At 39.3% G+C, this 11,910-nt stretch overlaps 1 protein-coding gene across 2 annotated transcripts; it reads left to right on the top strand.

The window, feature by feature from the left end:
* The first annotated feature begins 464 nt into the window (after positions 1 to 464).
* On the top strand, positions 465 to 3,660 carry LOC115169718 (suppressor of cytokine signaling 6). Of its 2 annotated transcripts, none has more exons than XM_029725620.1 (2): positions 465 to 854; positions 1,148 to 3,660. In XM_029725620.1, exon 2 carries the CDS (start codon positions 1,226 to 1,228, stop codon positions 2,771 to 2,773), a length of 1,548 nt encoding a protein of 515 aa, XP_029581480.1. In that variant the 5' UTR covers positions 465 to 854; positions 1,148 to 1,225; the 3' UTR covers positions 2,774 to 3,660. The 2 variants fall into 2 exon arrangements, with proteins under 2 accessions (XP_029581480.1, XP_029581479.1); XM_029725619.1 differs by having other exon boundaries at positions 474 to 1,047.
* Positions 3,661 to 11,910: the final 8,250 nt, after the last annotated feature.

Below are 11,910 nucleotides of genomic sequence, written 5' to 3'. Positions count from 1 at the left end.
TGGGTAGAGAGAACAGTAGGGGTCTCTGAAAATTATTAATGCTGAAATAACCACTTCCTTTTGTGACTAGAGTCTAATACTTCCTGTCGCACTCATCAGAGGGCATGATAGGTCACCAAAATGATTCTGAAGCGTGCCAGGCCTTCCCAAAACTACAATCTGTTTCGAATAGAGTGGACACAGTTTTGTAGACTTTAGCCTTTGTCGCATAAGCGAATTGAGAAATATGCATATATTTTCTAGAACGCGCCAATAGGATCTCGCGAGCTTGTATTTGGCTCTGCACACCTCTTTGCTTGTTCTGCACACTATGACTCATTTGATCCCATTGGAAAGGACAGGCTGTGGTTTATCTTAGTTATACAATTATTTTCCTCAAACCCCGGACTGGTCTGCTTCGCAAGCGTTCCCGGTAGTCTCGCGATGTTGCATCTCTGGGTTTAGAAACTCATCGAATAAGAAGTACCTATTTTCCCACAATGCAAGCGTCATGTAAACAAAGGACAACGACAGGAAGGGAGACTGAAAAGTTGTAGCTAGTTGAGTACCTAGTTACAAATGTGCAACTTGCTACAGCAGTTCTGCAATGGATATACCAACAATATAAATATATTTAAGTAGATAACTAACCAGTTTGACATAGTTTGTATTATTTTCCGTTTGTCTCGTGTGGGGTCTCTACATCCAGTTAGCTTGCAACAGTAACGTTAGTTAGCTTGCGTGCCTAGAAGCTAGCAGCTAACAGTAGCTATAGTACTTTTGTCTCAAAATGCATCGGTCTTGGCAGTTTCATAGGGAAACAGTTTTTAAAAGAGGATGACGGGTAATATCAAAAGTGAATCGAAGTAAAGAAGGTAACTAACTTAGCTAGTCCTCTTTGTTTCTTGGGTGGACCACCAGCTGGCTAGCAAGCTAACGTTAGCTTCCAAGGACTTTTACCACAGATGAAAGGGGAAGTTATCGGTATCTTTGCTTTTACTAGAAGTAGGCTGTATCTATCAGGCGTCTTCACCAATCGACAGCAGTTGAAAAACATACTGTAGAAAGGTAGTCATGATTGATAAAACTGCAGTATTCAATTCGACGTCTTTGTATTGCCTCGATGTGGAATAAATGAATGGAAAAATATATGTTTGATCTTTTTCAGGGATGACAGCTTTTGGAGGACAACCTATGTGGCCATCCATACATCCATGAACCTCCCCACGTCCGAGGGACTTCCACAATGAAGAAAATTTGTCTGAAAACGATACGAAAGTCATTCAACCTAAAAAGCAGAGAGGAGGGAAAAGATATTGTACCACAGCCAAATTCAGCTACCGACATCTCAACAGATTCAGTGTTTGGAAAATGTTACAGCAAAGAACTTGTTCGTAACGACTTTGATCATGAGGAGGAGAAAGGCCCTAAGAACCGCTCCAAGGGTGAGAGTCTTATGGGATCACTGAAAAGAAGGCTTTCGGCAAAGCAGAAAAATAAAATAAAGGAAAGTTCCACATCGGTGACCAGTGAAGATGACACATTCTCGTGCTCCTCAGCACCCATATTCTTTAATGATGTCAAATCACAACACCATCTAAGATCTAATAGTCACCATTATAGCCCCACGCCATGGGCCCTCAGGGCAGCAAATTCTGAGGAAACATGCATTAGGATGGATGGGAAAGTGAAAGCTATGATACACTCATCAGACCCAAGCCCATCTCTGAATGGCATTCTGAAAGAATTCCCAGAACCCCAGAGGGATAGGCCTTTTCAGGATTCAACCGAGAACACTGAGCCTCAGAATGGTGATTTGCATCTAGGTATTGACAATGAAAATGTACCTGCCATCATTGGACTAGCATCTCAGGACTATATTCACTATGCAATGCCTTTAGATGATGAACTTGACCCTGCAGAAAGTTTGGATAGTTCCTCTCCAATGGATGAGATGCCTCAGCCTGAGCAATTCCCTCCTTTTGCAGATGAAGAGCCCATTGACCAGGAGAAGCTGATGTCACCAGATATATTCATGGACCCATCGGTGAATCGACTGCTCGCTGATGCTGAATGTGCCTTGATTCAAGACTCTAGAATAGAGCCTCCTCTCTCCCCCTTGCTATCTCTGCCACCTGGTAGTCACATCCGAAGGAGTTTCCTAGTATATGGTGGTTCTTCTCACTCACATGGTGCAGAGAGAGTTTTGCATCATCTCAACTTTGACCCCAATTCAGCCCCTGGCGTTGGCAGGGTTTATGATGCTGTTCAGCACAGCGGGCCCATGATTGTAACCAGCCTTACAGTAGAGCTAAAGAAACTGGCCAAGCAGGGTTGGTACTGGGGTCCTATAACGCGTTGGGAAGCTGAGGAAAAACTTGCCAGCCTGCCAGATGGGTCATTCTTGGTGCGAGACAGCTCAGACGATCGTTATCTTTTGAGCTTGAGCTTTCGTTCACAGGGTAAGACTCTCCATACCAGGATTGAACACTCCAATGGCAGTTTCAGTTTCTATGAACAGCCAGATGTGGAGGGTCACATATCAATAGTGGAACTCATTGAACATTCTATCATAGATTCTGAGAGTGGAGCCTTCTGCTATTCACGATCTCGCACACCAGGGACTGCAATGTATCCTGTCAGACTGACAAACCCTATCTCAAGGTTTATGCAGGTGCGCTCCATGCAGTACCTCTGTCGGTTTGTCATCCGTCAGTACACACGGATCGACCTTATCCAGAAGTTGCCTTTGCCAAACAAGATGAAAGATTACTTGCAGGAAAAGCACTACTGAAGGGGTTAAATGAAACTCAATTGGACTTTCTTGCACATTTTAGATCAGTGATTTATTGACTTAGTCCTCGTTTTTACATTTTTTTTTACCCTTTTTCTTGGCTGTTACAAATACTTTTTGTGAATTTGATTTCAGTATATGTAACACAGTACAATGTCACCCTATCTAGTGATATGTTCAACAGACAATGCCAGCAACTGATTATTTATATATATATATATGAGCATAGTTATACTCCCAACCTCAAAGCAAAGGATTGAAGCTGAACCTTAATCAAATCTATAAAATAAAAATAATTGCATTGGATTATTTCTGTGAATTGTGTTTTGATGGACCAAGTGTTTTGTTATATAAAGCACAAATACTTCTAATCATTACACTCAACATTTGTGCGTTGTCCTATGTGGTTTGTTGTCTTACTTTAAACCAGTTTGTTAGTACTGTAGCTACTAGCTAGTATGATTTTGATACCTGAAAGTTCTCTCTGCTCAGTCTTTAGTAAAGTTGTTTTTTCTTTTGCCTCAGTGATGGTTTCTCATTGCATGTTAATTATATTGAGTATATGGAGAAAGAAAATGTAAGTACCACACATCTGATGCTGTAATTTGGGAGAACTAATCGTTATTGACTGTATAACCATATATCGAGATAATGGCTTGTTTGTGCAGCCTAAACTTGACTGTGCCTGTCACTGTAAGTATAAGGAAAAAAATGCTTCACCTTGTTACTTTCCAGGTCATGAAATGCTACCTATGGTAGAATACTTGTTATGGTATGTCTCACCCCCCCTCCCCCTTTTGAAAGGCTGTACACCGATTTATTGCACATCTTCAATGCAGTTAAAGGAGGGGTGTTTATGACTGTTAATAAATTGTATTCACAGATAACATAGTCTGTCTGTTCTTAATCATTATACCGAATGTTTTCATTTGGAAATGTTACTCTATGAATTTAATATTATGCAATAGATTTTTAAAATGGTACAAAACCAGTGCTTCTCAGTCTTCAGAGATCAGGGGCATATTCATTACGACAATTCTGTTGCAAAAGGTTTCTTAAACAGAAACAAACGGAACGAAAAGGGAGGGACCTACCTGAATTTATCCAATAGAAACAAATTTTCTGTTTGCAACTGTTTGAACTAATGATTACAACCCAGGAACTGTCCTCCAGTTAAAGTGGTATTGAAACCTAATCCCACACCTTCTTTGCCAGCTGGTCCCCCCTCTTCTCAACATGTGACTCTGGATCCTGTATCTCTCAGGTGACTGCAAAGTAACCTCAGCCCTGCCAGCTGCCCCAACCATCAGACCAGAGTGGCCTGCTATCTTAATGCGCTATGACTAGGGTTGCAAAGGGAGGGTACATTACTGATAACTTTATAAGTTTACCAGTAAACAACCAGAATTTTGTAAACTTTCAAGGATTTTATGGAATTTTGTAAAATATATAAAATAATAAAATAAGATGATTTTATAATAAATGAAATGACAAATCTAAATTATCCTAAATGTAATAAAATAGCATATTTTCTTTTTATGGTAGAGGTATCATTGTATGTTTTATTTGCCATCAGACCACCCATAGGATTCACAGTCACACTGTAATCACTGTACTTGCAGTGGGTTCTTGGTCCTGCAGAATAGTTTGTCACATTGATACTTTATTCTGAGTGCCATCTGCCATCACTAACCCCAGAAGACTTCTCATCCAGTGCAGCACGTATCTTCTTCACATTAGAGGGGTTCTTATGCAGCACAGTTTCAGATAATACAGTGGAACGCCATGCATGCACAGCCACTGACAGCTTCACTGAAGTATGAGATTACTTTGAGCTGGATGCCTACACATGCAGATGTAGCCAGATATCTTGTTTGACAATCAGGATGAAGATTGAATCTGTCCTTAGTGGGTAAATATGGAAATTATTTTGCCCATTCAACCTTCATGTCAAGGTTGCCATGGGAAAATGGGCTTGGGATTCATTCAATAAGATCTAATGAAGAATATGAATATCATAATGGCAAAGAAATGTACATTTTACCACCCCAAAAGGAGGAGTGCAATAGATCATTCTAAAATACCACTTTTATTATGAATTCAGACAACCTTTGCCAAAGACTACTCTTGACGAACAACAATGTGAAGAGCTCATGCCTGCCTATTGAGTTAATCAGGATGAGGAAAAGATTAAATAACAGCTTTGAACAGATGCCCTTATTCATTATTTACACACCGCCTCTGTGAACCATTAGGGAGAGATTTTCCTAACCGTCAGCAGGAAGTTAACAGAGCACAAAAATAAAACTAACACACTCACAGGGAAAAACCCCATCCCTCTTTCATAGACCTATCCACACATAGACAACTGAATAATGAATGGAAACGGTCTCCCAATAATAATGCTAACTGTCAATGTAGATGTTCATTTTGTATAATGTACGTGCAGGGTTGGGGAGTAACGGATTACATGTAATCTGTTACACGTAAGGCATAACAAAAAAACGGTAACTAATCCGTTATGTTACCAGCTAAAATATTGTAATCAGATTACAGATACTTTTGAAAAACTAGATGATTACTTCGAGGATTAGTTTTAAATTCAGAAAGGATGTTTGCGTGAAAAAAAAATCTTTGACACTTCTCTGTTTTCTCAATGACATTCAAATCAGCATTGAAAAAAGGCTGAGCGAGTCTGACCACAAGTCAAGAGACCACTATGATGACACACCAAATGTGTTTGATGGATTGCGTGAAAAGAGCAGGACTAGGCTTTTGTAGGCTACAGTCCAAGCTAATTCTTCCAATGGTGCGAGTACTTTTGGCATCCAAAGATTATCCAATTTGAATAAACGCTTGGAGGTAAGGATGACAGCAGTGGTGTAGTCTACGGCGATACGGATATCACTTATTATTGATATCTACATAACGCATTGATGTGAATCACACTGCTGCTCTCTCAGCTATTTGCGCCTTCCTTATTGTGGTTGTTGTGGATGGCTGTTCACAAATCTAAATGTGTATTTGAACCAAATAATGGTTGAATTCAAGAAGTTTAAGCTGCCTATCAATCATTGTTTTTGAAACCAGTGAAAAATGCATTCTTGCAACAGCTTCATAGTGTGGATCCCAGCCTATGGAATAAAAGTGGGGCTTTTAATGCTCAATCTAATTCATGCTGATAAAAAAAAAAATCATAGGCCTAATGGACACATGCTCAAACTCGCACACTTTTGATAGACTTAAAGGGGCAATCTGTAGTTGCTACATCCATTTTTGGACTTCTAAATTATATATATATATATATATATATATATATATATCCATTGATTCTTGAAGAATATAACTTAGAAATGCCTCATGATCTTAGTTCAACTGTCACACTCCATGAGAACCCAACATATAAGCTTGTTTTATTCCAATGTTTGTGAAACATTGTAAATGTTATAACATGTTTAAAACAATATTTTTATATCATGGATGGTCAGTCCTTGCATCCATAAATCTGAGAGTGGTTACATTTCTCCAGGCCCGTCCCTCAGCTTTTTACCAAAACAGAGGCGGGGCGACCGTTTTGTAATTGTTTCATTTGTGGATTTATAAAGATATCAAAGTGTGACCAACAAAAAGGTGAACAATAGGCTTATAGTAAATGCAGCATATGGAATTCATTTTTTCACATGTAAATAGCACATTTCAGTAATGCTCAAAGCATGCCATTCCATGAGCGCAGCATTTCTTTTTCAACTCGAATCAATGAGCCCAATCAGTCCTCCATGACAACAAAATCATAAACAACAGAGTAGGGCTGGCTAATAAGTCCTTAGTTTTGGGGTCATGCTCAGGTTAAACAATATGGATAATCTATACTTCCATATTTCCAAGTCCTATTCTGGAAGATCAAAGGGTATAACATTTATTGGAATGGCTGGAATTCTGCTAAACTTTGGTTTTTAATGAAAATATATAATTTAATTGTATTATTATATGTAGTAGAAAGTGATGGGTTAGAAGAAACCTACATTACCAACCCATAAAGTAAAATATAACATCCGTATTTAGCCTGCTATGTAAACTTTAACATTGATTTATCCTGCAATAGATGTCGTTCAATTGGTAACATACATTTTTGTCTTCTTCTAATGCCTCAAGGGGAAAGTAATCTAAAAGTAACGTAATGTAATCAGATTACGTTACTGAGTTTGGGGTAATCCAAAAGTTATGTTACTGATTACAATTTTGGACAGGTAATTAGTAACTGTAAGAGATTACATTTAGAAAGTAATCTACCCATCCCTGTGTTTGTGTGAATATCTAAAAATGTAAAAGAATGGTAGGATTTTTTAATTCATTAGGGTAACTTCAAAGAAAATCCATATACAGTTGAAGTCGGAAGTTTACATATACTTAGGTTGGAGTCATTAAAACTAATTTTTCAACCACTCCGCAAAATTCTTGTTAACAAACTATAGTTTTGGCAAGTCAGTTAGGACATCTACTTTGTGCATGACACAAGTAATTTTTCCAACAATTGTTTACAGACAGATTATTTCACTTATAATTCACTGTATCACAATTACAATTGGTCAGAAGTTTACGTACACTAAGTTGACTGTGCCTTTAAACAGTTTGGAAATTTCCAGAAAATTATGTCATGGCTTTAGAAGCCTCTGATAGGCTAATTGACATCATTTGGTCAATTGGAGGAATACCTGTGGATGAATTTCAAGACCAACCTTCAAACTCAGTGCCTCTTTGCTTGACATCATGGGAAAATCAAAGGACATCAGAAAAAAAATTGTAGACCTCCACAAGTCTGGTTCTTCCTTGGGAGCAATTTCCAAACGCCTGAAGGTACCACGTTCATCTGTACAAACAATAGTACGCAAGTATAAACACCGTGGGACCACGCAGACGTCATACCGCTCAGGAAGGAGACGCGTTCTGTCTCTTAGAGATGAACGTACTTTGGTGCGAAAAGTGCAAATCAATCCCAGAACAGCAACAAAGGACCTTGTGAAGATGCTGGAGGAAAGAGGTACAAAACTATCTATATCCACAGTAAAACGAGTCCTAGATCGACATAACCTGAAAGGCTGCTCAGTAAGGAAGAAGCCACTGCTCCAAAACCACCATAAAAAAGCCAGACTACGGTTTCCAACTGCATATAGGGACAAAGATCGTACTTTTTGGAGAAATGGCCTCTGGTCTGATGAAACAAAAAGATAACTATTTGGCCAATATGACCATCGTTGTGTTTGGAGGAAAAAGGGGGAGGCTTGCAAGCCGAAGAACACCATCCCAACCGTGAAGCACGGGGGTGGCAGCATCATGTTGTGGGGGTGCTTTGCTGCAGGAGAGACTGGTGCACTTCACAAAATAGATGGCATCATGAGGAAGGAGAATTGTGTGGATAGATTTAAGCAACATCTTAAGACATCAGTTAGGAAGTTAAAGCTTGGTCGCAAATGGGTCTTCCAAATGGACAATGACCCCAAGCATACTTCCAAAGTTTTGGCAAAATGGCTTAAGGACAATGAAGTCAAGGTATTGGAGTGGCCATCACAAAGCCCTGACCTCAATCCTACAGAACATTTGTGGGCAGAACTGGAAAAGCGTGTGCGAGCAAGGAAGCCAACAAACCTGACTCAGTTACATCAGCTCTGTCAGGAGGAATGGGCCAAAATCCACCCAACTTATTGTGGGAAGCTTGTGGAAGGCTACCCGAAACGTTTCACCCAAGTTAAACAATTTAAAGGCAATGCTACCAAATACTAATTGAGTGTATGTAAACCTCTGACCCACAGGGAATGTGATGAAAGAAATAAAAGCTGAAAGAAATATTTCTCTCATCTATTATTCTGACATTTCCCATTCTTAAAATAAAGTGGTGGTCCTAACTGACCTAAGACAGGGAATTTTTACTAGGATTAAATGTCAGGAATTGTGAAACTTAGTTTAAATGTATTTGGCTAAGGTATATGTAAACTTTCGACTTCAACTGTATATATACAGTACCAGTCAAAAGTTTGTTTTTACTATTTTCTACATTGTAGAATAATAGTGAAGACATCAAAACTATGAAAGAACACATGGAATCATGTAGTATCCAAAAAATGTTAAACAAATCAAAATATAAAAAATGTTAGATTCTTCAAAGTAGCCACCCTTTGCCTTTTTGACAGCTTTGCACACTCTTGGCATTCTCTCAACCTGCTTCACCTGGAATGGTTTTCCAACAGTCATGTTGGCTGCTTTTCCTTCAGTCCGCAGTCCAACTCATCCCAAACCATCTCATTTGGGTTGAGGTCAGGTGATTGTGGAGGCCAGGTCATCTGATGCAGCACTCAATCACTCTCCTACTTGGTCAAATAGCCCTTACACAGCCTGGAGGTGTGTTAGGTCATTGTCCTGTTGAAAAACACATTTGGGGATTCAATCTAGCAACCTTTTGGTTACTGGTACAACACTCTAACCACTAGGCTACCTGCCGCCCATTCTACTGCTAATGTTTGTCTATGGAGATTGCATGGCTGTGTGCTTGATTTTATACACCTGCCAGCAACGGGTGTGGCTGAAATAGCCGAATCTACTAATTTGAAGGGGTGTCCACATATTTTGGTATATAAATCTATACACAAAAAAAAACATATTTTTGCATAAACTGATTTAAGTGTTTTCAGAATGAAATAGTGTGTGAGAAGCAGATGGGAGAACATAATTCAACTGGGGTAATCAAAAAAAATAACACAAGTTATGGAAGCAGAATGCAATTTAAGCATAATCTAAATGACTCATTGAAGTAACATAAACCATGTGGTGATTAAGTGGCAGTGATAGACTAGTCTTTCATTAACACACTGGAACAACTATAGATCACCTAGAAGAAATGCAATGTTAGCATGTTCCCAACAAGCAATAACTCTAGCATATGCTGTTGTTTTGGTCAATTATTGCCAAGAACTACGGCTGTGTTTACAGAGGCAGCCCAAACCTGATTTGTTTTTCTCACTAATTGGTCTTTTGACCAATCAGATCAGCTCTGAAAAAGACGTGAAAACATCAGATATGATTGGTCAAAAGACCAATTAGTTGAAAAATTATCAGAATTGGGCTGCCTGCGTAGGTTGCCATTCAACTAGCGCTGCTAGAAAAGCTATATTCATGCGTATGTCTATGGCTGTGTTTACACAGGCAGCCTAATTCTGATATTTCATACTATTTGGTCTTTTGACCAATCAGATCAACGCTTTTGCCAATAATTGGGGAAAAGATCAGAATTGGGCAACCTGTGTAAACGCAGCCTATGATACATTTTTTTTAAACCATGCAGTTACTTTTCATTTAAGAGAAAAAACAGCATTCTGTGTGCCAGGTGGGCTGCGTTTACAAAGTCAACCCAATTCTTAGATCTTTACACTAATTGGTCTTTTGCCCAATCAGATCAGCTATTTTGCCAATACTTGGGCAAAAGATCAAAATTGGTGTTTCAGAAGCCCCGTTTATACCTGGTTGTAACTTGCATCCTTTGTACTGATTTTGTCCACATTCTGATATTGCCCACATTTTTAGACAGGTGTAGACAATCAAAAGACAGCTCATTCTGCCCACCTCCGGAGGTAGTCAGACACGCATTGTGTCTGGATATCTTACAAGTGTAGACAGATCTGGACAGAGATACCATTTAAATCATAATTATTCCACCCTATAAAATCATTGACAAGTGGCACAATTAACTGATTACATCAATATGTGTCTTACAAAATAATATTTATTTAGTTATTGCAAGAATAGCTGTGAAATACTTTGCATAAAGGAAGGGACCAGGAAATCTGGTCACAATGCAGACAGTGGACAGATTGATAACAGACACATTTAAATACCATCTGTGGACACATTTCTGGAAATGTTGGCACAAACAGAATGTAGATAAGATCAGGACAAAGGACCCATGTTAAAATCAGGTTGAAACAGGACTAGAGAGAGGTATGATTACAGACTTTTACATGCCAGGTGTCGCACAGAGCAGATTGATGTTGTCCTTGGGCATTCCACTGCTCTGTGTGACCTCCTATGCAGAGGCCAGACATCAAAAGGCTACAGCCGTGCTCATACGCTGAGGAGCTGTTGATCTGAGTACTTTATTCTGAAGGCACAGGGTTGCACGCTCATCAGACGTGATTGCTGCTGGGATAAGATTAATACAGTATCCCCATGGATGAGAAAGAGGGGGGGGGGGGGGGGGGCGGTTATAATGTGAAGGTAAATGATACACATATCACAGTTAGGTATAGATAGGTATAATGAAAACTATGTATACTCTCTCTCTCTCTGTTTCTCTCTCTCTAGTCTAACACACACTTACACCCAAAACGAAATACAGTACACACACAAAAAAAAAAGCATTTGCATACAGTCATTGACATATCCAATTACAGAAAAATAGTATCTTAAGTAAATCCCACAGTGGTGCAGCTCACCAGACGTGACTGCTGCTGGGATAAGATGGATACAGTATCCCCATGGAAAAGCGAGAGACAGAGACATAGCGCGAGAGAGGGGGGGGGGGTTAAAATGTCAAGGTAAATGATACACATGTCACAGTTAGGTATAGATAGGTGAAATGAAAACTATGTACAGTGCTTTTGGGAAGTATTCAGATCCCTTGACTTTTTCCGCTTTTTGTTAGGTTACAGTCTTACTCTAAAATGGATTAAATAATTTTTTTCCCTCATCAATCTACACACAATACCCCATAATGACAAAGCAAAGCTGTTTTTTAGGCATTTTTGCTCATTTATATTTAAAAAAAATGAAATATTACATTTACATAAGTAATCAGAGCCTTTACTCAGTACTTTGTTGAAGCACCTTTTGCAGCAATTACAGCCTCGAGTCATCTTGGGTATGACGCTACAAGCTCCCCAAATACACTTGTATTTGGGGAGTTTCCCCCATTATTCTCTGCAGATCCTATCAAGCTCTGTCAAGTTGGATGTGGAGCGTTGCTGCACAGCTATTTACAGGTCTCTCCAGAGATGTTCGATCGGGTTAACACAGGACATTCAGAGACTTGTCCCAAAGCCACTCATGCGTTGTCTTGGATGTGTGCTTAGGGTCGTTGTCCTATTGGAAGG

This window comes from Salmo trutta, chromosome 31 (assembly GCF_901001165.1).
Source record: "Salmo trutta chromosome 31, fSalTru1.1, whole genome shotgun sequence".
NCBI lineage: Eukaryota > Metazoa > Chordata > Actinopteri > Salmoniformes > Salmonidae > Salmo > Salmo trutta.
Note: the sequence above shows the minus strand (reverse complement) of the source record. Positions and strands in the feature narration are given on the sequence as shown.

Bases quoted from the DNA above. Each gene is read 5' to 3' on its own strand.
- LOC115169718 (XM_029725620.1), top strand. From the start codon at position 1,226: ATGAAGAAAATTTGTCTGAAAACGATACGAAAGTCATTCAACCTAAAA.